General features: G+C 49.3%; 1 protein-coding gene across 4 annotated transcripts in view; it reads left to right on the top strand.

Moving 5' to 3' along the window:
• Positions 1 to 25,890, top strand: part of IGDCC4 (immunoglobulin superfamily DCC subclass member 4) — an 85,293-nt gene that overhangs the window by 50,251 nt on the left and 9,152 nt on the right. For 3 of the 4 annotated variants that reach the window (XM_021407564.1, XM_021407563.1, XM_021407565.1), the window contains 14 exons: positions 8,291 to 8,425; positions 11,195 to 11,350; positions 11,879 to 12,289; positions 12,831 to 12,995; positions 14,056 to 14,193; positions 15,590 to 15,763; positions 16,022 to 16,255; positions 20,215 to 20,322; positions 20,752 to 20,935; positions 21,205 to 21,332; positions 21,754 to 21,924; positions 22,060 to 22,197; positions 22,704 to 22,809; positions 23,542 to 23,776. In XM_021407564.1, coding sequence (XP_021263239.1) covers positions 8,291 to 8,425; positions 11,195 to 11,350; positions 11,879 to 12,289; positions 12,831 to 12,995; positions 14,056 to 14,193; positions 15,590 to 15,763; positions 16,022 to 16,255; positions 20,215 to 20,322; positions 20,752 to 20,935; positions 21,205 to 21,332; positions 21,754 to 21,924; positions 22,060 to 22,197; positions 22,704 to 22,809; positions 23,542 to 23,776 — 2,483 coding nt within the window. The remainder of the gene's footprint in view (positions 1 to 8,290; positions 8,426 to 11,194; positions 11,351 to 11,878; positions 12,290 to 12,830; positions 12,996 to 14,055; positions 14,194 to 15,589; positions 15,764 to 16,021; positions 16,256 to 20,214; positions 20,323 to 20,751; positions 20,936 to 21,204; positions 21,333 to 21,753; positions 21,925 to 22,059; positions 22,198 to 22,703; positions 22,810 to 23,541; positions 23,777 to 25,890) is intronic. The other variant, XM_021407566.1, reaches the window with a different exon arrangement.

The following is a 25,890-nucleotide window of genomic DNA, read 5'->3' as shown; positions in this document are numbered from 1 at the left end:
CTAACAGCTCGAGTGAGGGCACTGTGAGTGTCCAGAGACACAGCAAAGCTTGTGGTCCCGTTTATTTAGGTGTGGGACAGACATAAGGCCCTGTCCTGAGACCCATCAGCAAGAGATGCTCTTGCCCAACTCTTGTGTCCAGTGCAGCTGAGGAGTAATGCTGCATGAATTGTGGATGAGAGTGAAAAGCAGAAGGGAAGGATGGGATCGGGGGGCAGGTGGTGTTACTGAGCACTGTATCTTCAAGCATTGCCTGAGACAGATTGGGGATCGCTGCAGCACTCCAGCAAGTGTCCAACTGAAGCCGTTTGACACAAAATATGGATATCGTTAATGATCTTTCCCCATAGAAAGCCAGCTTTCCTTCCAGACTTTTCCTAGAAAAACAGATTTGCATTGTCCCGAGTTAATGCAGATGCATCCATCTGCTTTTGGCTCTTCCTTCCAAGTTGGCAGTCATAATTTGCTGCCAGACTGTGTTATTGTAGGATCCCAGTGTGTTGTGTGTTTGAAGCATAGCTTGTAGGAAGCATTCTGCATACCTGGCATCAGGAGACCCCACCACGAGGTAATTTCTCTTTTCAAAGCTATGCATGACGGTAACATGAGTGCCCATGGCTGGCAGCAGGAGTGGGACAAAGCACAAGCCTTGGTGACAAAGAAAGCAGGCTGCGTCCTTCTGCACAGCCCGGGGCCTCCAGCCTGTTCCCTCTCTGCCGTCGCTAGAGGTACAGATTACATGAATTGCAAATAGATCCGATGTTGCAAGTAGATCTGAATTGCAAATAGATCTGATGAAATAGGTGTCAGTCCCTGTGAAATGTCAGCCTCTGAGCACGAGCAGGAAGTCAGTGGAGTGAAATGGCTCCGGGCGCTGACACAAGCTGGGCTGACTGAGAAAGGAGGCGTTCCAGGGCTCTGAATGTGTGAATGAGCCAGGAAGGCCTTCTGTTGACCGTGCCTCTCTCTCTTTTCTGCAGAAAAGGTAGCAGAGTATCTTTTTGCCTACCTTACCGTTTGTTTTTCTGGGAAGTTTCTCTTGCGGCATCCTAGAAATCGGATATGTTGGCCTGGAGAATCCCTCTGGGAGAGGGCTGGCTGGTGTCAGGGTGTGTGAAGGGTCCACCCCGCGCTCTGCCACAGGTGTTCTCCCTTGTGCTCGGTGCAGGGGTGACCCCTCCGACCCAGGAGTGATGTTGCCTGCAGCTCTGGCCAGGCAGGTGCAGACAAGCAAGTTTTTTGCCTGTGCACTAAGCCTGAAGACAGAGCTGAAATGTGGAGACGGGCTGCTTTGCTAGCACGAAGCAGTCGTCAGCTAACTAACCATACTTGTGAGCATCTCTGTTAGGTGGTGAAAGGAGCTACAGGACAGCCTTTGTGTCCTGTGCTCTGCTCTGAAGCCCCTCTGTCACACTTTAATTACACGCAGAGCTGGTATAATCAGTTATGATGGTTAAAGAAATGTGGGAACGTTCCCGCTGAATCCCAGAGGCTGGCAGGCTTGGGGCCCCAGCGCTGTTTGGGTTAAGCTGTTTGGATTGTGGGCTAGGTTAGGGTAGGGAGCTGGGCTGGGGACTGCTCTGCCTTCTGCAGAGGGCTTCAGATACCTTGAGGCACCGCTGCTGCTTTCCTTTCTTCTGCAGTCCTCTCGTCTGACCTGGGGGTTAAATCCTGCTGTGCACTGAGGGACTTTCTGACAAGGAGTTTTGCGTGAGGATCTATGAAAAGGTGCCAAGGCTGGTTAAAAGCTTATTAAATCACAGTTTTTATCTGCAGTGCTGGCATTATCGATGACGCTTGAACATTTGTGGTTGTTGCCTTCTGCCTCTCAAAGCTCTACGCAACGTATCTTCAGGCTTCTGCAGATGCAGGTGCACAGCCCCGGCTCCCCAGCCCCTCGACTAACTGGGGCCTCCAGCAGAAAAGCAGAAGAACCCCAGTGCTGGTGGGCAGCAGCCGCTCCGCACTGTCGGCTCCTGTTTATTTTGCCTGGCTCCTGCGCGGAGCGGCGAAACGTGGGCGCTTCCAAGCGCTCGCTGGGGAAGCGAGCAGGAATTCCTCGTGCAGTCTGGCTGGCTCCAGTCCTTCTTGGCGTAATGAAGAGCAGTTCCAACTGCGTGTACGCAAACAGAGAGCCAATGTTGACAGCTTTACAGGAGGAGGAGTGGTGGGCAAAGCACGCTCCGGCTGCTTTGCGGCAGAGCTGAACGTCCCCCGGATGTATAAAGCTCTGTACTCAGAATGATCCTTGGTTTGGGTGGGGGAGAGCCCCCTGAAGATGCTGGGCAGTTCCTGGAAACCTGCCACTCCTCAGCCTCTCCTGGGCATCTGGTTACAAGCAGTTTCTGGGCTGAAACCTCTCAGCAATATGAAGTTGAGGGGAATGAAGGAGGAGTGCCTACTGGCCCCTCTGCCTGCCTGGGCTGGCACTGTGTGCTCTCCGGCTCCATGCAGGGCACAAGGAGCTGGGGAAAGCCTTTCCCAGGCTGGTTCTCTGAAGCCAAGCAAAAAGCAGCTCCTAGAGCAGCTCCTCCTGCTGCACTCAGCTCCGTGGAGAGAGTTTGGGAGCTGTGGCAGGTGCTGATCCGGTGTCTGAGGACTGTGTCAAGGGAGTAAATGAACACTCCCTGTTCAAACTCATTAATATATATATATTTTAAGTCAAAGAAGTTTAATTTTGTCATTAAACTCTCCACTTCGCTTTTGTAGACATTAAGGCAGCAGTTTTTGTTCCCACCATTAGAAGGTGGGCTGCGCTGTGTGTTTTGGGAGCTGTTAGCTGACTTTGTGATAGCTGGAGACACAAGGGCTCTGTGTGGAGGTCTCTTAATAGCTCTAAAGTGATTGAATTTCTGTGTTTTAATCATCTATGTGTGTTTCTTTATATGATGTTTAGAGGTGACAAGTGATGTGCACTGCAGCACTGACTTGCTGAGGAGGAAGACAGACTCCGTCCCTGTTCCAAAAGGCAGAGAGAAATTCTTCTGTGTCAGTTTTCCCATTACATTTCTGCAGTGACAAATGCGTAACCGTTTACAAAATGTTTTGAGATGTGAGGTGATTTGACAATGCAAACCCGATTTACTGAGCTCATTTGCGTTATTGGGCAGGACAAAAGCAGTTAGGCCAACGCGGTGTCACTTATGCCATAAGAAGCAGGTTCCTTTTCAGCTGCTTTTCCAGGTTGGACTCGTGTCACTGCAGCTCCTGAGAAGGGAAGAAATGAGCATTTCTAGCGACAGAAGCTATGGGCATCGGTGCTGCCAGATTGCAGGGGGAAGACTTTTGCAGTCTCAGTACTCAGGTGTGGTTAGTGCTGGAGTTTGTTGTTCCTGTGAGCCTCTGAGATGCACATCTAAAAGCTCCTGAGCCTGTCATATTGAAAGCAAAAGTTACTCATCTCCAGCTGTAGTAATTAAGGAAAACAGAGCTTGGATTCAAAGAACCACAGGGACTGGCAATAGCAAAAGGGCAGGAGGGGGCTAAGAGAAGCTAATAGTAATTTTTGGAAAGGATGCGGTGGTTGCGAGAGCTGCTTTTGTGGAGAGGAGGTAGCACTGGGCTCATGACAGATTGGGGAAGCCTGAGTTTTAGGGTGTCTGAGGAGCAGTACTGAAGCCATTCTGAAAGCCACTGGGGCTGGTCCTCAGTTGGCTGCCTTGCTGTGAAGCAGTGCATTGCTGAGCTCAGGTGAGGGCTGCTGCAAAAGAAGAAATTCTTGTTTGCATGCTCAACTTGGAGACCTGACATCACTGACATTGCCCCCAAAGCAGGTATGTCAGCGTGTCAGTATACGGTTAGGCAAGCATCCTGCCTAGAGATTTTGCACGCTGGTAATCTGTTCTGGGTTTAGACCAGAAGAAGAAATAAATCACAGATAACTTCCCAGGACAGCGTGAGCAGAGGAGGAAGGCGGGTGTGGAGGATGTTTTTCTCTTCTATGACTGCTGTCAGCACTCTCCCTGCATGATCCAGGAGGTCTGTGAGCTGAGAGCTGGGAGTGGGACATGCTCAGCAAACACAGCGCCTGCATTTTTGAAGGTGTGTGCTTTGCAATGGGTAATTTGCTCCTTTATTGTCTGCAGAATAACAGCGGTGACAGCATTGACTTTCCCTAATGAACAGCTGCTCAGTGCTAGGATCTATTCCCGGAGGAGACTCTCGGGGATGAATAAGGTTTCATGCTCCTCCTCCGGAGAGGGTGAGAAAGTTCGCTGAGCAGAAGATTGTTGCTTGATCGTTGGGTATCTCCAAATCTTGAACTGCTGACAGCTGAGAGCTGAATGTGTCGCCACGCAAGTCATGTTTCACCTCCAGCAGTTTTGCCGAGGCAGGGTGTTTATGGAAGCAGGAGAAGACGTGTTAGTTCCCGACCAGAAGTCATCTTCTTGTCACTGCGAACGACCGTCACAAATTGGCTGAACAGAAACCGTTTTCCTCCTGTTGCTCTGCCTGAATTCTTAGCTGATACTCTGCACTAACGAGAGCGGGGAGGTGGGAGAAGAGGGCTGATGAATTATGGATGCGCTGGAGGCAGAGCTGAGTCGTGCACTCTTGTGAGTCTGAGATCGCTTGTGTATGTTATAACTCAAGCTCAAACTTCAAATAAACATTTTGTGCTTTGTCCCGAGCAGCTCCGCGTGGTGCCTCCCTTCACATCCCTGCTCACTTTCCCTTCTCTTTGAGACTGTACAGAATTGTGTCTTCTATTGGGCGGCTTGTGCAGAGATCTGCCTGGCGTGTTCCCTGCTGCTGTCTCCATGTTTCCTGTGCTCCCCTCGCTGCGTCCGTTTGATTTCTGCACTGCACCTGATGCTGCACTCTGTGTTTTGCTTCCCCGGAACCCGACTGTGTGCGTTAAGCACTGAGAGGTGCCCCTAAGAGTGGTGGTATGAAGGAGTGGAGCACACGAATTTAGCCTGACCGTGCTGACTTGTGATGGGAAGGTGGAAAAATGCATAAACGCTGAGAAATCGGCTGCAGCGAGTCACTCGTAAACAGGAAAACCTGGGGGAATGCTTGGAAGTATTTCTGTGCATTGTCAGTAAGTGTCGTCCCTTGTGCTGGGATGGCATCCTTGCATCTCCCTGTGCAGACACAAACACGGGCACAGGGTGGCAAAATGTGCAGGAACAGAGCCTTCATCTCAGTGTTTTCCAGTGCCCAGAGCACTGCTCATTCAGCAAAATTGATTCAGAAGAGCAACAGGTCTGCGAAGGCGGCGGTGACGGTGAGCTTTTCTAGGAATTCACGGCTTGTGCCTTGGGCTGTGCAGAGCTTTTGCCTAGAGCAGCCTTGCTGCTTGGAGAGACAAAACAAAGATGGGGGCTGGGAAAGGAATCTCAAACCCCAAGTTTTAAATAGCAGCACTGTGGAAGCTTTTAGTACTCCGGAACAAACGGCATGGTGCAGATGTGTTCAGTGACCTGTTTTGTTCAGGCAGTGAAAGATGTCTTGGAAACTGCAGCTCCCTTTTCCTTTGGTTCTAACAACATTCCCTCTTGACCTGAAATTATTTCAATGGCAGTGGAGACAAAAATTCAAGTTGCTTTTGCTCTCTGATGTTTGTCAGATGGTACTGAGCAGAGGTTTTCCTGGTTAGCTGAGTACTGTTCTTGGGAACTCTTCAAACCAAACCAAACCCAGTTCATAGCAGTTAACCTGAGCTCCATCCTATCCAGCTGGCCTGTTGAGAAAGCAAGAGAAAAATGTGCTTTAAAGGATGCTGCTGAAGGGGATCTTGACTCGAAGGCTTGCACTGCGAAATGCAAAGCTGGAGAGAGCGTGCCAGAGGTGCACAGGGCATTCATCCATGTGCATGCTGAGGAAGTACTGGAAAAGCAAGCAGAACTCTTTACTTTTGGAAAATCATTTCAATAGCAGTCAGTGACAAACAGACCTGGCATCTGAACTGTTTTCCCACTGGGTTTTCAAAGCTGAGACCCAACTTCTGGCTGCCTCGGACCAGGATGGTTGAGCCGCAGGTCCCTGTGGCTGCGGCTGCTCTTAAGGCTGTCAGAGCAGCGAGCCCTTGGCGTGTTCCCATGGATGGGTCTGATGACCAACTGTGGATTTTAGTGCTTTGTTGGACTGGAACTGCTGTTAAACAAAAGCTGCCATTCTAAAGAACCTTGCATTTCTCTGAGCCTCCAGCTTATGTGTCTCTTTTGGAAGCTCTCAGGCTTGGCTTACATTTAGCCCATTTTCTGCCTCAGTAGTTCTCAAGCCCAGCGCTGGTGCTGCAGGAGGCCAGGGCTCTGTACTGTGTGGCGATGAGGTCCCTGAACCCACAGTTGGACCTGGCTCCTTCTTGCCCCTGTCCTGCCCCAGGTTGTCCTGCTGTGGCTGGATGTTAGGCTGAAAGCATCTACAGTGTGAGTGATGTGCATAGCAAGTGTAATTGAATGGAACAAAGCCCTGGCCAGCGCAGCCAGCTCTTTTTGCTGGTGTTTGCATGGGGCTGGGGTGCAGCTTGGTGTGCCCAGCCATGGCCCTAGCTTGGGGGGGCCGTGGGCACTCCTTGGTCTCTGCTTCCATCTGCTGGACAAGCACAGGCTCCTGCTCTCCCTGCTCCTTGGTGATTCTACTCACTGCTAATAGTCATCCTACTACAGATGGAAATCCCTTTCGTGTCTGTATGGGCGGGAAGAAAATTGCAGTAATTCCAGCTCTCTTTGGTAAGACTTGTGCATTGAGCAGATGGCAGCGAGTCTGGAGGTGGGCTGAGCATGGAGTGTTGGGTGCTGCAGTGTGCAGCCACAGCAGCCACAAGAGGCACGTACATTAGAAACAGGGAAAGGAGGGCACGGTTCTTTCTTTGGATATCTCCCTCAGTGTCTGACAGTTGGAGACATAGGGACATGGGGACTGCAGTGAGTCCTTTGAAGTAACCATCCCAGTAAGTGTGTTCTTCATGAGCTTGCCCAGACCTCTTTGTTTTAAACCCTGCAGCATCCTGAGACAGTAAGCTTAACTGCGGGCTGTGCAAAAAGCTGCTTTGATTTGTGTTGGTCCTGCTGCCCACAGCTTTCTCTGCTCGATCCTCGGAGCACCTGGAGCAGGCTCAGGAGTTCCTCGTGCTACGTGACTCCTCTGCAGTTATTTCTCCCTTCCTGGGGACGACAACAACAGTGTCCCTCAGAGCTGAATGTTTCTGGGAGAGCTGGGAAAAGAGCCTTGCTGCTGTCAAAGGTCATGAACAGTCTGGTCTTCTCAAGCGTGCTCCGATTGTTTTAATCTGACAACAGAAATCTGGCCGCTGCAAAGGCATTTCCTTAACCTTCCCTTAACCTCTGCTCAGTAGTGGGTAGACACAGAAGGTTCATTTCAAGCAAGAAATCCCCATCCCTTTCTCAAGAAATTGTGCAATGCAGCCTATAAATCTTCATGTAAACATTCCTTGATTTTACGTGTTGGCCATTCGTCTTTGCACCTACCAGCTAAATGCTGTGCTCTCCTCCGGATGCAGAATGACTGAGTCAGTCTCTGTGCCCTGAGGTGAAGGCCTGGGCGCAGAGCCTTGATCTCTCTCTTTGTTGCAGTTTACAACACATGTCAGGGTGTCAGAATTTCTTTAGCCAAGATGTTAGATTCTTTCTAAACTGTTCAAGTGCCTTGGCAAAAGATATGCTGTGTCCTGAGCAGTTGCTGTGCTTGAGGATAGCCATGTCTTAGAATGAGAGGTTGGAAAAGACCTCTAAGATCATCAAGTTTAACCATCAACCCATAAGCACCATGCCTGCTAAGCCATGTCCCTAAGTGCCGTCTGATTGACAGTCATCTCTTTAGCAAGAGTTGATGAAGGTGCTGGGCTGAAACTCTTCTTATGTTACATTAGGAAATACTACTGTTCTGAAAGAGCGGTCAGGCACTGCAATGGCTGCCCAGGGAGGTGGTGGAGTCACCAACCCTGGAGGTGTTCAAGGAACGTTTAGATGTTGTGTTGAGGGACACGGTCTAGTGAGAACTATTGGTGATAGGTGGACGGTTGGACTGGATGATCTTGGAGGTCTTTTCCAGCCTTGGTGATTCTATGATTCCATGTGAAAATCCCGACACTAACTTTTGTTGGTGCTGATATAATCAGATTAAATCTTTAGGGCACCCCGTGTTCATTTCTTAAGGAAAAACACTGCTATCACCTAAAAACAAGATCTGCTTTTCCTCCTCTAGGCATGAGACAGCACACGTGAGACAAGAGGGGGAAGCACGGCTGGGTCTGGTGTTCTGTGCTTCTCTAGACACTTCTCAATTGGGAAGAACAGCCTTTTCTTTTTGTTTTTGGCATTAGGTTCCCAGCCAGCAGGAGGAGATGTCACCATCGTTGCTGCTCCGGAGAACACCACCGTGGTGGCGGGGGAGAGCGTGGTGATGGAGTGCATGGCGGCCGCCGATCCCACCCCCTTTGTCTCCTGGATACGGCAGGGTGAGTGCGAGGGATGGAACCGAGCCTCTGTCAGCAGGAGGAACCTGGGCCCTCGTTGTTTTCAAAAGCTATTAGAAGGCAGAAAAATCAGTGGGACAAGAAGGGGGCCTTTCACATCGCTGCCTGATGACGCGGGTGGTGTCATGGTGTAGGGTGTCCTCGCAACTGGAATTACTGATTAAATCTAGAAGGTGACAAAGCACGCCGTCCACTGCCTCTCTGCTCAACCTGTGAAATACATGAAGTTTTGGGTCTGGATGCCTTTGGATCTAAATTAGTCATACTCATTGTAGGAGCTTGAGCAGTCATAAAGGTCGTGAGATGGGGTCAGGTCTGTGCCACTCCTCCGGTGACTCAGAGCTTAGTGGGGACTCTGTGGAATCTGCCATTGCCTTGGAGAAAAAACCTGTATTATCTTGCAGGATTATAAAGCAGGATAAGATCTGTTAATCATTGGAGTGGCCGCGAGCTGGGAGTGTTGCTGGGAGGCTTTTCTTCAAAAATCGTACTGTGTTCAAATTACTGGCTTTTGTTTTTGTCTGGTTTTGTCTTCCCCAGAATAATGGGAGGACTGAGAAGATGCTCAGTTCTCATTGGAGGTGTACAAAAGAGCCAGACTGGTATATGTTACCCAGGGCTGACAGCCCGAGTCACGAGTAGGCTGCCAGTGTCACTGCAGCGAGTGTCACATCATCCGATGCTTCAGAGCCTCTGACTGAGGCCATCCACAGCTCAGGGATTGATTCTCTCCCAGAAAAGGCTCTCAGTCATTTTCACAAATTTGACTCATGATTTAAGACTCCTTTCCCCTGTAACCATTCATTGTGGTTGGTCTTCAGCCCAGACTTGTCCACAGGCAGTGATTTTCAGCGTACACAAATATTTCTTCTTCCCTTCAAAAAAGGAGCAAAAACAGTCTCGAAGAACACAACTTGGGAAATCAAATCAGCAAGGATTACATGTTTTGGCAGCAACGTTTCTGTTTTATCCTATGCACTTCACAATTAGAAATACCCATTTTTCCTGTGCTAGATCACTTGTTGCTATACTGAATGCTGCTGATGCCCAGAGTAGATATTATCAGAGCTAATTATTGCTACGATATTTTTTTAATTGAGGGAAAGAAGGGGGAAGGGAATTGCTGGATCAAGCCCTGGGCAACCTGATTTAGCTGTGCATGTCCCTGTTCATTGCAGGGGAGCTGGACTAGATGACCTTTAAAGGTCTCTTCCAACTCTAAGGATTCTGGGATTCTATGAATTGGCTGGTGAGGCAGTTCCTTGCATGCTTTCAAGTGCTTCCTTGCTATTTTCAAGTGTTTGCTTGCTCTCCTCTGCTTTCCAGCATGGACTCTTCAGATTGGAAGGGATGGGTTAATTGCACTAGCAATTCTGTGTTATGCAAGGAAGGCAGCAGTTAGGAGCAGGCTGGGTTGCTGGAGGATTAGTCATGTAGGTAACACAGGATTGTATCTCCAAGTTGTCTGTTTGGCTCTTGCCAGCCCTGGTGGGGTCAGCTAATTGCTACCATCTGGAGTCAGATTTTCAAACCGCTCCTGTGCGAGTGGGCCGTGCTGATTCTCTCCTCCTGTGAGTGCAGAGCCACTGAACTGTGAGGCCACCTGAAGCTCCCTGAAATAAATGGAGGGGGCAGAGAATCTGATCTCAGCTGTGTTCCCTGCTGATGGTGCTAAGTAGGTGCAGCTGCTCTGATTCAGATGAGCCTGTGAGGTGTGAGGGCAGAGGAGTGATGTAGGTTTTGCTGCTTGAGACACCCATTTATCTGCAGCTGGGGAGGGGCAGGACATAATGTTTGCAGAGACTGCACAAGCTGGCTGGCTCTCTCAGCCCAGTAACTCCTACCAGAACTGGCAATGGGTTCCCAGTTGCCCAGCTGTGCCTCTCCTTAGTGAGTCTGTGTTTGCCCAAACTTCAGCCCTTGGTCTTGCTCCCCCACACTCACTCAGATGTACCTACGCAATGATTCCCATGTTCCTCCTGTCAGAGCAACGCTGAGAGTAAGCAGTGCCCAGCAGGCAGCTGAATTTCTTGTCTGTGACGTGCTGAAGAGCCTGGGCCTATGTGAAGTTGTAGAAGACCATCTGAGCTTCTGGGCTGGGAACTGGAGCCGCCCTTTCCTTCTTCACTATTGGGCAGTGCTGAGCATCTAGGCGTAGGTGGGAGGATGGGGAGAAGGCAGCTCAAGCACCCGTGTCTCTGACCAAACACCAGAGCCCCGTGGAAACCCAGCTGTTTGCCTAAATTTCCTAATGGCTGGAGGAGCCGAGTGTTCACCATCACCAGGGCTGGACCCTCAGGACACTTCCTTCTTCTCCACAAGCTGTCTTGCCTAAATTTGGGTTCACTTCCAGGACCCGGAAGATGGAAGAACCCCAAGTCATTAGCAATTCAGTATTCTCTGACATTTGCATTAACGTGTGAGGAGAGATGTGCATTTGTGCATGGGGGTCAGCAAGGAGATCCAGCAGCTTTTCCAAAGAATATGCTAGCATAGCATTCCCTCAAATGTTCTATTCCTAGAGGATCTCATTCCAGGCACACTCTTTGTGCTACAGGCTATTTTGATTTGAAACATGACTTCTTTGATTACTGCTAAACTAAACCTTGAGGCAATTTTGACTCGGGCTGACCTGGGCTCAGTCAAGCACTGAGGAGTGTCCCAGCAGTAATGTTCCTCTGGGCTGGGGTTTGGAATCTGGGGTCTCTGCTTGGAAATTCCTCCCACATTTGTGCTTGTTTCTTCCCACAGATGGAAAGCCCGTTTCCACAGATGTGATTGTGCTGGGTCGGACAAACCTCCTCATTCCTTCCAGCCAGCCCCATCATTCTGGAGTGTACGTTTGCCGTGCTAACAAACCCCAGACCAGGCAGTTCGTTACAGCTGCAGCTGAGCTCCGGGTCCTGGGTGAGTGGAGAGCAGGGTAACTGCTGCAGGGAGAAATGCTGCCCAAGTAGCCGTGGATTACCTGGTCTGGCATCCAGAGCCCTCCACGAGATTGTGTTTGTGATCCCTGCTGGGGAAGAAGGGAGCCAGGTTAGAGCCAGAAGGTCCTGCGCTGGGATAGCTCTCGGTGGGAATGTAACCTTTTTAATTTGGGGTTTAGTTCCTTGTATTTACTGAACCATTTTATGCCTTATTCTTGTTCTCCAGGGCTTCCCTGCGGAAATCTGTATCAGCAATTAACTTTCAGTATTGTGGAATTCAGTAGGGAGAACAGCCTAGGATCAGGGAATGCAGCACATGATTGATACGGAATTTATTTTTCCTTTTGGATAGAATCTAAATTAAGCCTCTAGAGTCTGCCTGGCAAATCCTATCTTGTAAGCAAAGCTGCTACTGAATAAAACATAGCAGCGAGGGGGGAGGAGAAGGGATTTGCTCTGCTATCTTTCCCTCCTCCTTACTGCATTAATTTGTCCTCTCTCCTCCCAGCTACGCCCAGCATCTCCCAGGCTCCCGAAACCATCTCGCGTACCCGAGCCAGCACGGCTCGATTCGTCTGCAAGGCGGAGGGCGAGCCAGCCCCCACCATTCACTGGCTGAAGAATGGCGAGGCCATCCTCTCCAATGGGCGAGTGAAGGTCCAGAGCAGTGGTAGCTTGGTGATCAACCAGATCGGGCTGGAGGATGCTGGCTACTACCAGTGCGTGGCTGAGAACAGCCTGGGCATGGCGTGCGCCACTGCCAAGCTCTCCGTGATTGTGCGGGAGGGTTTGCCCAGCGCTCCCAAGAAGGTCTCAGCTGTGTCCCTCTCCAGCACCACAGTCTTAGTGTCCTGGGAGCGGCCAGAGTACAACAGCGAGCAGATCATTGGCTTCTCATTGCATTACCAGCGGGCTGTGGGTAGGTGTTACCTGCCCGCGCAACAGGGCAGTGGCTGTGGGATGGGTGATAAAGGAGGAACGTCTGTGTCCCGGTTCTGGGCAGAGAAGATCCTCCCAAAACCAAGAGGAGACCACCCTGCACTTTGAATCGGGCCTTTTATAACGGCAGGAGTTCCCCTGGGTTGTTCTTACCATACTCCCCACAGGACTGTGCGTAAGGCAAAGAACTGGGGTTGTTAGTTTGGATAGTTCAAGCTGCTGTAGCCTGGTGTTTGCAACGCCTCTTGCATCCACTCCCGTACTCCCATTTCTCTTCCAGCAGGGATGGAAGAGCTTTAGTGCATCCAGGTGTTTTGGAAACTACCCAAACTATCTCCTAAGTTGTGTTTTCTCCCCTTTCTGGAAGCAGTTGCAGTGGCAGCTAGACTCTTTTTTTGGGACCTAGATTTCTGTTACTGAAGGAGCTAAGAAAAGCTAGAAAGCCTCTGTTTCCAGCTCCTGGCACCTTCCAGTGTCCTGGCAGTTCACTGACCTGCTGATCGGTGTTTCCTTGACTCTAGGAACAGATAACGTGGAGTACCAGTTTGCTGTCAATAATGATACCACTGAGCTGCAAGTCAAGGACCTAGAACCCAACACCAACTATGTCTTCTACGTGGTCGCATATTCTCAGCTTGGAGCCAGCCGGACATCCTCGTCCATAATTGTTCAGACTCTGGAGGACGGTGCGTTGAATTAGATGGGTACTAGTGTCTGAAAGATATTCTTGTCCTGTTTCATGGTGAGTATTGAAGATGGTGTAGAGAATAGTAGAAACTCCTAGAAGCCTACACCTACTGCTCCTACGGCTTCTTGTTGTAAATCCTTTGTGGAAATAAACAAAACCAACTTGATCTGATCATCAGCTTGGGTGATGATGAGCATGAAAATAACCTTGCTGACACCGGACTCGTTGCAGTCAGGTCCTCTAGACTTTCTCTGACCTAATGTGGTATTGCTCCAAACTTGCTGCTAGGCCTGATATGATTTCAGCTCAGAAGAAAGACGTCTGTCGCAATTTGTAGGGCTGGGAGCAGGCTTGAAGTTGGATCCCTTAAGAGACAGTAGTTTGTGTTGATTTTGCCACTTATCACATAGCAATTTTTTGAGCAGTAAAGGCAGAGTGCCAGAAGGACTGCTGCCCAACAGAGGAGAACATGTACAGCTCACAACAGACTGCAGGACAGAGACAGAAGCAATGTTTTTGGCAGACCTCGTGCAAGCCCTTGATATGCTGCGGGGTGCATTGTGTGCTTTAATGTTCCTGACGTAGAGCACTGCGTGGTCTCACACGTATGTGTCTGAAGCTTGAAAAGCTGAGTTGAAAGCATGAAAGCAGCCTGCAGCACTGAGCTGTGATTCTCAAGGAGATGGGGATCACCAAGCTGAAGCCTGGTGCCTTTAGTGTCTGTTAGTGTCTCTTTGATGCTCCATGGTACTGCATAGGCAGATTAACCAGTCTGTTAACCTGCCTGGTTTGTAAGGGACACAGGGTCGCTTAGATTTGGCAACACGGTGCGGTGTGGTCAGTAGGCCCTGAGCAGCCTGTTGAAGCTGAGCAGCCCACTTTCCCTCCTCCTCAGACAGCCCCCTCTAGTGCTCTGGGCTGTTGGAGAACTGTAGGATGTTGGATACCCCCAACAGCTTGTCATCAGTGGCTGTGCCAGGTCGTGGCCTCCAACCAACTGAGAGATGTCGAGGTCTTGCCTCCACCTTTGCTGACTTTCTGTTGCATCTTCTGCTCAGTTCCTAGCGCTGCCCCTCAGCTGTCCCTGTCAAGCATGACTCCTGGTGACATCCGTGTGACATGGTTGCCTCTTCCTCCAGAGCTGAGTAATGGCAAGATAACCAAGTACAAGATTGACTACTGCACTATCAAGGAAGGTAAGGGAAACAGTGTTTGAAGGGAGGAAGGTTGTCTTTTGCTCTGGCAGCTTCAACAGCATGTCTGGTTGAGGGGAAGAGGTACAAGGCTGAAAACAGGGGGACCCCTTTTTGCCAGGAGCAGAACAGCACTCCCTTACCTGGGCTCTGCTGGGGTGGTCACAGCAGTGCTGCTGCTGTGCACTTCAGACTACTCTGAGGTGCTTTCTTCTGTGGTTGTGGAGGAACCTGTGGGCCCAGGGGATGGCCCAGGGTGTGTTTGTGCTATCCCATGAATGCTTGCATAAACAGCCCTTTGGTGCACTTTGTACTTTGGGAGACGAGCTTTATGCTGGTTGGGGAAGAAGGGTAAATGCATTTGATTCCTTTTATACCAAGTCTGTTCAATGATCTCTTTGTAAGTATCCTGGCAAGGTTGTGTTGCTCTGTTGCTGAGTTTTATCTGGTATGATTTACATTGTCAGCCACTCTAAGAAGCCTTCAGCGGGGATGGTAACGCTTCCGTATGCTGAATGCAGTTGTTCTAATTCCATGTGTGCTTGCTTCATAAATCCTTCTGGGTATTCACTTTTAAAATCATCAAAGCTCTGCAGCTTCCACATCCCAAGGTCATGCTTCATTCTAAGAGAAGGATGGGGAACGTGATGAAGTGCTGGACATGTTCCTATGTGTTTGATCTGAATTAGTAGTCTGCAGTGTGACTCCTGGCTCTTGTGTTTTTGTTTTGTTTTGTTTTGTTTTTATTTTTTGCCTTGAGCCTGCATGCACCTCTGTGGGATCATAAAACCTTAGGCATTTGCAATCCAGGGTTCACGCTCAGCAATACGCTGTTACACAGCAGGACAGCACTCTCAGCTGAGTTTAGGTCAGGTGCAGCTGAAAAGCACGACCTGTGCGTTCACCAACAGTCAAGATGAATCCTAGCAAGACCAATTAGTTGTTACAGCAAAAATGCCAGGTCACTCTTAGTTTAAATTTCCTGTTATCTCCCTTATGAACTTGGGTAGGCTGAAGAGAGAGCAATCAAACCTCAATGTAGCATTGGTGAAGATGTGAATTTTGCAGAAGGCAAGGCTGATGGACGTTTCCTCTTCAAATTAAGGTGTCAATTTAAGTACAGCAGTGAGGGCCATCAGCTTGTGCTCACGTTCTACTCTTGTGTCAGCAGCAGCAAGGTTTCTGACAGCTGCCTCCAGGCAGGCTCAGTGGTGCTGAAGGCACCCTGCAGTTCTGAATGTGATGAAGGGGCTGCCAGACAAGAAATCAGCTCTGCCCAGTCTTCAGTTCTTGATTTTCCTGGTGGCAAGAGGACACGCAGACCATGTGGTTGTTGCTAGGTTTGTTTCTGCACTTAGACTGGGAAAACCCTTTTTCATTGGTGTCACCTTGGTTCCAGCAGATCAGGTTAACTCCATTGAAGTGGGTGGAAATGAGACGCAGATCACTCTGTACTCGCTGCATCCCAACAAAGTGTACAAAGTGCGCATTGCAGCCAGCACCAGCGTGGGCTACGGGGCCCCGTCCGAATGGACCCAGCATCGAACTCCTGACAGGGACAACCAGACACATGGTAGGAGGCTGGGTGCTGCGTGGGGTTTGGGATGGGAGGTGCAGGGCATTATTTCTCAGATGGGGAACTTCAGGCGTAACCAGAAATGTTTGCTTTCATTAGGGAATTCTAATTATTGGGTTTGATTAGAGCGGAGCACCTGTCTTTGACGTTCTGTTGAGCAGCCCCTGTATGTCTTGGCTAGCAGGTCTTTCCTCCTTCCATATGCAGTTGGTAATGGAGATAAGTGACTGAACGTTTTTTCTCTTGTTCTTCTAGTTCCATTTGCCCCAACAGAATTAAAAGTCCGAGCGAAGATGGAGTCTCTCCTGATTACATGGCAACCCCCAGCCAACCATGCCCAGATATCAGGCTACAAACTCTACTACCGGGAGGTGGGCCAGGAGGAGTCCAGCGATGAAAGCCCTCTGGATGGTGCTGAAGATGAGAGCTGGGACGTAGGACCCATAAAGCTAAAGAAGAAAGTGAAGCAGTATGAACTGACTCGACTAGGTGAGCGGGTTACACCTTAGCAGTAGGTATGGAAACCCGGGGTCTGACTTCCACACTTGATAGCAGCCCCAGGATACTTGCAAGTGGCTTGGATTATCTCCTTCCCTGCAGATGCATAGGTCCATGACCATATCAGCTGAGCACCCTTCCTGAATTTGTTTTTAAGAGCACCCAAAATAATTTGTGGTGTGGGCTTTTTGGGACGTGTTCTAAGCAGAGTATAAAAGAAACAACCTGGTTTCATCAGTTTCTATTTTTAACCAAGGACTATACCAATATACATAGTATGTACTAATGAAGTGATATAAATCAATTACTGTTCATTGCTATGTCAATATGAGAGCACTTAGATTGAAATCACCATTCAGGGCAGTGATCTCTCCTTGGCAATGTATTTCTAAGAAGCTTCACAAAAGTGCATGCTTTTTGAAATGTCTTTATCCTAAAATGCAGATAAGGGTTAATTCACAGCATACTAATTTTGGGTCAGTATTCTCCTCCACCTCCCCTGAAGGAAAAGAGATAGGAGAGTGTCTGTGGCTGGAGAACAAGCCTGCATCACAGTCAGATTTACCTGGTGGGCTAACTGCCTTTGTTTTTTCCCATAAAACATTATGTTTTTAACATCTCATTGAACTAATTAATCGGCTTGCCAATTGATACGGGATGGAGAGTGAAAAGAATCGTGGCAGGTGAGTCCTTAGAGCAGTACTCTGCTTCTTAAGAGTGCTTCCATCGCCCACTTCATGCTTCATCTGTGCCTGTTGCTGAAACCAAGGGGCGAGTGTCTAGCATATATATGATGCACAATGTACAGGTCAGCCTGCAGCACCTGGAAGAAGGGCTTGTGTCATCACTGAGCAGGTTTCCAGTCCTCCAGTCATGCAGCAGCCATCCTGCCACAGAGAGAGTGTTAACAGTTACGAGTTCCTCTGAAGAATTTAGGTCTGTAATTATTGCACTGAGGAAACCACATGTGAACATCATCACGCGCTGCTCTAACCACTGGCAAATCAGTGAGCGGAGGGACTCGGGACTGGGCTGAATTGGTTCCAAATGCTCTGGCATGGCGATGCTGAGAAGGCTGCTTGTTCTTCTGTAATTACTTCCTTAAATTTGGGCATCCGTCAGGACCTAATGGTTTCCTTATGATTTGGCTGTTGTGTATCAGCTATCATTCTATCAGGAAGAAAGTCTCGGGTTTCTTCCAGCGTGGACCTTCTATTTGCTCCTTCCTGAGCGCTGAATGATGTCCCCTGCATGTGTATGGCACAGGAAGGGGTCAGAATCTGGCTGTGCTGTGATAGACAGGGGTCTGGGCGTGGAGCAAGGAGAAGTGGTGGTTGGTATTTGGAAGGATTTAGGCACTGAGCTCCCCGGGGCAGGTAGTTACATCTGCTTTGGGGATCCTGCAGGCAGAGCAGGTCCCAGTCTTAGGACAGACTGGCAGACTTGACACAGTTTACACTGTTGCTTGTGGCTGATAGGAATCAGCCAGGGGGCCTTCCCAGCACACCTGGGAATCACACCAATGGAAACTTCTCTTAAGATCCCTCAGAGTAAAAGGGAAAAAAAAATTGGGGGTGAAGGAGAGGGATAAGAAGCAACATTATGTCCCGGGAATATCTCTTGATATCAGGGCAAGGTGGTGATGGTGCTGTCTGGTGTGGGGAGATTTGCCCGGGCTGGCCCTCAGGGGATGGGCTGCTGAAGAAGAGTGACGGCTGAAACTTCACATTGAGACAAGAGCTTGTTTCATTCTCTCTCTGACTGGTCTTGCTAATAAATTGGTGCCAGTTGTCTCCACTGTCTCTTCTCTGTCTTGCAGGCTTCCTCTTCCTCATCCTTTGCTTTCCCCCAGTATTCGGCTTCTTGATTTTGGTTCTGTCCCAACTTTCTCTATTTGAGCTGTCTGAAACAATAGAAGATATTTTCTCCTGTGCTGTTGCTAAACTCTGGAGGAAACTGTATCTCCTTGGAGTGATATCACTAAGGAATCTCTTTGTATCTTCTCTGGAAAGAGGTGCTGAAATCCTGTCAGAGAGGTGGGCAGCTGTTTAAAGGTACAAAAGAAGAAGAAACACAGCAATTTCGTGATTCCCTGAAACCCAGAGGGAGCTGTCCTGGATCACTAGGATAACTTATTGCTGAGAAATTCTCACCAACTTCTATCTGTGTTCTACAGTTTGTCTTTGTAACGGTGTGTTACGACCAGGGCCATCGCTGACATGAAAAATAAACAGTAAGATCCTGTCTTCCACATCCCCGTGAAGGAGGAGTGCATTCCTCTGTGAGTGGCTCCCCGGAGATCAGGGTGTTTTCCCACTTAGGGGAAGGTATGGCATCTGGCCTACATGAACACCTTGAAAAATTGAGTGAACCAACATATTTAGCATATTGAATATATTACACAGTCATCCAGATTAGTGATTTGAAATGATCTGGACTAGATTATTCTGCTTATATTTAATGTATGATGGAATGTAGTGAAATACATCTGTTTTCATGCTGCCTACTAGCTTCTTGACAGCTTGATAGAGCTTTGTGTCTGCCAGTTCTAAGAGCTTGAACATCTGGGCCTGCGTATAAAAATTGAAGCCAAATCTCTGACTGAGAAACCCAAAATACCCCTGTTTGCAGAGAATGAAGTGCTTGATCATGTAGCAGAGCTGCTCTGGCTTCATGTGTGAGTGTCTGTCGTTATCGATCGTACCCAAGGATGGAGACAGGACTTCTCCTTCCCTTCACTTCATGTCCTGACAGGAACTGCCCACAGCTGCATCACATCTGCACGCTTTTCCTCTTCGTTTTGGATCGCATCATCTGTGATGAGCTCGTGTCCCAGTGAAGCCCAGCCAAACACTCAAGCTGGCGGGAGATGGGCTGTGGGTTCTTGGTTCCATCAAGTCTGTGGTCCCAACTGTTTAGAAGTTTAGTCCCTTTTGGCCTTTTCCTCCTCGTGCGGGTTTGAAGTGTTTTCGTGTGAGTGTGAAATGCAGATCAGACTGCTTTGGAGGCAGACAAAACTCTGTTTGCTTTTGAGATTCTTTCCGGGAGAAAAATGTGGCTGAACTGTTTTTATATTCTGAGCGTGAACATGTGTTGTGGAGCAGTGAGAGCCTTTGGTAATTGGGACCATTAGCCTCTGGGAGCATAATGAGTGCAGTAATAAAATTGGCATCAATAAGGAGGGGTTTGTTCTATGTACGCTGTCTGGCAAAGGGAGCAGTGATCCATCAGGGCAGGGAACGAACAGGCACATCCCAAATTAACAAACTTCATTAAAATGCTTCAGCTAAAGATAGTCTGGAGTGCTCTTCCTGAGCTCCTGGACGGGCTGGCTGCTGAAGGGAGGAGCTGCTGAGTGTCATTTGGGAATTTTGGATGTCCCAGTCTGTTTCCTCAATTGAACATCTCCATGAAAAAAAAACAACCCTTGGATGTTGCTTAGTGCTGCAAAGTGACTTCAGTAAAGGGCAGGTTGGGGACTTGCAGAAAGCAGGACCCTCACAGCAGTGAGTAAATCAGAAGGATTGTAGAAACAAGAGGTGCATTTTGAAGAAAGGATGTTCTCGCTCCATGAATAAACTATACAGCACGTTCACTTCCATGGGGGTTTTGTTAGCTTGAAGGGAGAAAGGTCAGGAGATCCTGCAATGATGTGCTACGGGCTGTGACACTGGTTAGCCCCCTCGGTGGCTGCAGGAAGTCAATTTGCTGCTAATCACTTCTGTAAAAAGGGAAAGGAGAGCTTGGGAGTGGCTGTGATAATACATGCTCCAGTTGTGAGACAGTATTTGAGCGCAAAAAGCCTGTAAGGGAAGTGTGTCCTGATCTGCTGTAGCAAATACAACCCTGTCAGAGCTGCTTTCTTGAGTCAGATATAAGAAAACAAGTCTAACTGAGGAGGGCTGCTGACAAACATAACCCCAGTCAAACCCTGACTGATTTTTTTCTAGCTCCTGGGAAACTCTATGAGGTGAAGCTGGTGGCGTTCAATAAGCACGAAGACGGTTATGCAGCGGTTTGGAAGGGCAAAACAGAAAAGGCGCCTGCAACAGCAGTGGGTGAGGAGTGCCCTCTATTTGTTGTCTGTCTCTTCTGTTCAGCGTGTGGCTTCAAAAGAAAGGTAAAGTTACAGAAGGACTTCAAGAGGGACATTACCAAAACAAGAGAAGTCCCTGCATAAGGGAGCTCCCTTGGACAGTTATTGCAGTTGCATTGGAGGAATTATCCTGAGAAGGAGAGAAAGGAGCAAATTACCCCCTTTCTTACTGGGGTTGTTCTTGTGCTGGGATGAATAGCCTTCATGGTCTTCTTTCTGGCCTGGGTGGGCTGCATACACAGACAAGATAAGCACGATTATGCTGGAGGCATCTTTGTGCAGGCTTCACAACCTTGGCATATTTTTATCTCTGTTTTGTGTCCATGTCCCTTACCTCACGGTCATTTACGTTCCCACATCTCTTTTCTCTTTATGTCTTGCACCACCATAGATCCCCCTGTGCAGAAGGGTCCTCCACTGCCTCCAGTCCAAGTCTACGCAGAGTCCAACAGCTCAACTTCCATATGGCTCAGGTGGAAGAAACCTGACTTCACCACGGTCAAGATTGTCAACTACACCGTGCGCTTCAGCCCTTGGGGCCTGAAAAATGCCTCTCTTGTTACATACTACACAAGGTAAGAGGATTCATCTGCCATATATTGCTCATATCATGAATAAACACGAGGAGGGAGGAATCTGCAGGGAAGTCACAGTGCTGAGCAAAATCCTAGGTGTCTGAAATGCTGGAAATATCTGGTTTGGTCACAGACACATTCAGAGCTGCTGAAAGGTGGCTCTGGGACTTCCACAGTGGGGATTTACCCATGTGCTTGGTAAAAGTACCAAGGTGGCCATTGGTACCATCTGATATTCATGGCCTTATGAATGCCTCCTTTTTTGGCAGCTCGGATGAAGACATCCTCATCAGTGGGTTGAAGCCCTACACCAGATATGAGTTTGCTGTGCAGTCCAATGGTGTTGGTATCGATGGGCCCTTTGGCAGCGTGGTGGAGCGATTCACCCTTCCTGACCGTGAGTATTTATGGAAATTGAATCCTTCTCTTTCCTGAACTTCTGTTGAAGTACAAGTAGAGTATGAGGGGAGATGGAGAAGAAAGAAAGGAGCTTGTGTGTGTGCTCATTTTCTCAAAGATGAGCAGCATTGCACAACCTCAAACTGAGCTGTATCAGCACTGTTGTGTTTCCCTTGGGTGTTTGGCTACAGTGCACAAGTCCTGCCCTGTGCTGGGCACAGGAGCCTTCCCTCTGCACTCTCCACAGCTTGTTGGGATGAGATCCCTAGTCACTTGGGTCACACATCATTTATGCAAAGATGACTGTGGCACTACCGAAGAGGATTCATAGAAGGCACAGAACATTCATCACACCCTGCAGCACACTCTCTGCTCCTCATTTCTACTGTTCACACTGGGTCTCTCCTTGCATCTACCAGGTCCCTCGACCCCTCCATCTGACCTGCGGCTGCACCCCCTCAACCCCTACGCGGTCCAGGTGCACTGGTGTCCCCCTGCTGAGCCCAACGGCATCATTGTGGAGTACCTCATCCTGTACAATGCCAACAACACGCAGCCTGATGACATGTGGACCTTGCTGACACGAGAAGGTGAGCCTTCCTGAGGTACTGGCTCACAGGCAAACACGTAACTAAATACCAGAATTCCTCTGCTGTTTTGCTACAGCCATATCAATATGCCTGAAGCCGTGCATTTTGAACCTCTTTTGGCTTTGTTTTGATCAGGAAATATCTTCAGCACTGAAGTGCACGGCCTGGAAAGTGACACCAGATACTTCTTCAAGATGGGAGCAAAGACAGTCGTGGGATCTGGTCCCTACTCAAACGTGAAGGATGTGCACACCCTCCGGGAGAAGCTGTCAGGTACAAATTTCCCCTTTGTCCCAGAGCAGGATGTGAGTTGCACTGCTGAAAACCATGGTTCATCAGCTGTAGCGTTTTCCTTTTTGCCAGTGAATTGCCTGATGTCACTTGCAGAATGTGGGATGTGACTGTGGGATGTGATAGGCCAGTGAGAGGATCACAGCAGAGTCCTCAGATGTGCATCTCCATAGGCCCCAAGTGGCTGCAGAACCCATCCCACAACAGAACGTGATCTCTCTCCCTTGTCTCAGCCCTATGGAAAATCACATGCCACCTGCATCTTGCTGCCTTTATTAGGCCTGTGTAGTGTGAAATTAATGAACGTGCATAGATGCCAATCTGCTTTTAGGTGTCCTAAAGTGTCACTGGCAAATCTCTTCCTTTGTGTATATTGAAGCATCGCCCATTGGTTTTAGTGAAGCTGATGCTTCTCTGAACACAGGACACTTTGTGCCTTCTTTCTGCTAACAGCTGAAGTGATGCATCATCTGTTCTTCCCCTCCTAGATGTTCTGGATATCCACTCTGTCACCGGAATCATTGTGGGAGTCTGCCTGGGGCTGCTCTGCATACTCTTCTGCATGTGTGCCAGCTTCCGCAACAGCAAGCAGAGGTAGGAGTCACCTCCCAGGGGGTAAAGAAGGCTGATGTGGAAGGAGACAAAATGCACTGTGAGCTTCCCTCTGTTCAGCTGGGCTGTTTGGGATGCAGTGAATGACATCAGTTAATGTAAAGATTGAGTCATGGGACTCAATGTAAAGATTGAGTCATGGGACTTAGTTAAGGAGCATACTTAGTGTAATCTCACTGATGTATTTTCTCAGTATTTTCTCTGGTTAGACTAATAGATTTTTGCAGTGAAAAAAAAATCAAGAAAAGGGAAAAAGCACTATATGCCAAATTACCTGTGTGCTTGGGCAGGTTTTGCTTCTGAGGTTGGACATCCCTAAGGATGTTTGGAAAGGATTTGTTAGCTTTCTCTTGGGAAGATGTTGAAAGATTTCCAGTGACTGACATGTTGGCTTCAATAGGATTGGACTCGGCCCGAAGCCTCCTGCTATTCCAGGGGTCTGAATCCAGCCACAAACATTTGGAAAGACCTTGGTAGGAAACCAGCTTAATGCTTGAGAAGGGCTTTGAGCTGGTGAGAGATGCCGGGACCAGGAGTGAGCAACTTCTTCAGAATGTCATGGCTGGGGCTTGGGTCTGGTTGCTTCTGCTGGGGCAGGCTGAGCAGCCCGGGCTGCATTGCTGCGTCTGGCAGTCTCTGGCAGTCTCGTGGCCGTTTGGGGCAGAGGAATGTGAGGATGATCAGAGATGTCATCTCCTGCTTGTTTTTCCTCAGGGAGGCTCTGCCAGGCCTGGATTCCCAAGCAGCTGGCAACCACACTTACTACCACCGGGGCAGGCAAGGGGTGGCAGCTCCCTGTGCCACCTCGGACACACATGAGCTGGAGTCCCTCATGTCCCCGCTGCCGGAGGATGCACCTGTGCCCCTAGGAGACATCACAGAACTGACGGAAGTGCACAGCCTCATCCACACGAGTCTCCCTGAAGACACTGTCCATGGGAAGAGGAAGGTAATGACTTGTATGTGTGTGATGGCTCCCACCCCAGGTAGAAGTCTCTGTTGGGTGTGCTGCTGCTGGGAAGTCTGAATCTGATTCTGTGCTAGCTCTGCAAAGTGTGGGTAGATATTGTTGTAATTAGGGTGAGAGGTGCTTTGACCACATGCACTGCGTTTACTGGAATACCCTTGAAGATCTACGAGAACTAAAACTCTTCTATTTTTGTAAACATTTTTTGAAGAAGTCTCTTCCTCCCGTACCTGGTTTGCCTGACATTGTGTTGTCTTTCACTCCTCCCTGCCCATTTCCTCTCTCAAGCTTGTCTGAAACATTTCATTCCATTAGGGAACCTTTAATTGGCCTAATTTAGTTAATCTGTTTATGTCTCTCTTTGTAACCCAGGGAGAGCATGTAAAGTAATTAGGAGGTTCAGTAAAACAAATGCATTGTGAACACATGGGATTTCATGTTTGCATCGACGATACGCTTGCATGTCACAGGGGGATACCTGGCGAACCTGTGCTTGCTGCTAGCAGCCATGCAGCTACGGCCTTTTGGAAATGAGAAATTTCCAGCTGCCTTTAATAGTCCTGTGCTCTGAAGCCATGCACGTGACCATCCCCAGGTGCTGTGCTGGATCAGTGCTCAGCTGAAGGAGAAGTTTGCAGCCAAGCTGCATCCATGGATGTCAGTGGAATGCAGCTCCCTTTCTGGACCCGAGCCGAAGCGTGTGAGGAATTTCCTACAGATCTTTCAGTTAAATAAGGAACAAATGTTTTCAGTGATGGTGACTTGCCCTGAGAACAGGTCTAGTGGAGGGAAGTCCCCTCCTCTGAGAGGCCTTTTTAGGGGCAGCGTATCCAGGTCTCTATTTCACAGCAGGAATCCTATCTGCAAAGCTTTGCGGAAGGCTTTTTGTGCCTGTAAAGCAGAGGCTGGAAAGGGCAGTGCCGTGGTCCGGCTGCTCAGGGCCCTGGGTTCTGTCACAGAGGCTGGAAGTGGCTGGCAGTTGGGTGATGTGGTGAGAGCTTTGGGGAGGGGGCGATTCTGGCTGCAGTTTCTCTGCCTCCCTAATTGGATGGGGAAAGGCAACTGGGAGTTCAATTCACCAAGGAGGTTTGCTAGCAGAACAAAGGGCCTGGCTTTTGATGGATGTGGGCAGGGAAGCAAGGATCACCGAGGAGCAGCCACCCGAAGAGCAGTGTTGTCACCCGTGCCGCCCGGTGAGGATGACCTGGCAGGTGACAGAGCTGGGTGGCGGCTGGGAGCAACAGGCTGCTGTTGCTGGCAGTGGGCACTGGAGGGAGATGTGCTCCCACACAGCAGGCCCCGCTGCCCCTTCCTGCTGGAGGTGCCCCCTCAGCCAGCCTCATCCTCCTCGTGCTCCGGTGTGTATATTCGAAGCTGAGATGTCTGAGGCTAAAGCCATCTTCACGCTTCGGTTGCCATCTCTTTTCTGCTCTTGTGCGGTGCGTGGTTGGGGTTCTGAAAACTGAAGGCAAGGGACGTGGTAGAGCTGCAGGAAAGAAAATCTTTGTGGAAAGAAGTTCTTGGACTGTCCTGGCAAGGGGAGGTTCTAGGTCATTTAACAGCACTTGCAATGCTATCCAGTAAAGAAAGGGAGTGAGAAATGTCTCAAGGATCCCTGTTATTCAGCAGCATATCATGTCACCACAGAACTCAGGGCTTTGGCTGGGACAGCCTCGCAGTCTGGCACTGCTGCTGTGGGGCAGGTTCGTAGAGCTGCGATGCCAACGAGCTGGCAGCTGCGGATGTGTGACCTTGTCTGATTGCCTGCTAGGCCCTCCACCCCGAGGATCTCTCCTGAAACGTGCTTTGTGTTGGCTGGGTAGCACTTGCTGCTAGTGGCAGCAATCGCTGCTCCCGTGCTTGCGGACTTTTCCCATGCTGGTGCATTACTTAGCATTTCAGGGATTATTCTCCATTGGTTTTGTTCTTGAGGCAGCCTGAGGCGCCAGTGGAGATTGGAGGCTCCACGTTGTTAGGAGATGAGCAGACACAAAGAAGGGACTGTCCCTGTGCCGTAAGCAGCCAGAAGTAAACAAATGCTTTTTTGCAGGGATGGAGACTGCAGAACAGAGTGCGAGGGGAGGAATTCTTTAACG

Source organism: Numida meleagris, chromosome 9 (assembly GCF_002078875.1).
Source record: "Numida meleagris isolate 19003 breed g44 Domestic line chromosome 9, NumMel1.0, whole genome shotgun sequence".
Classification (NCBI taxonomy): domain Eukaryota; kingdom Metazoa; phylum Chordata; class Aves; order Galliformes; family Numididae; genus Numida; species Numida meleagris.
This window is presented reverse-complemented; position numbering and strand designations above follow the sequence as displayed.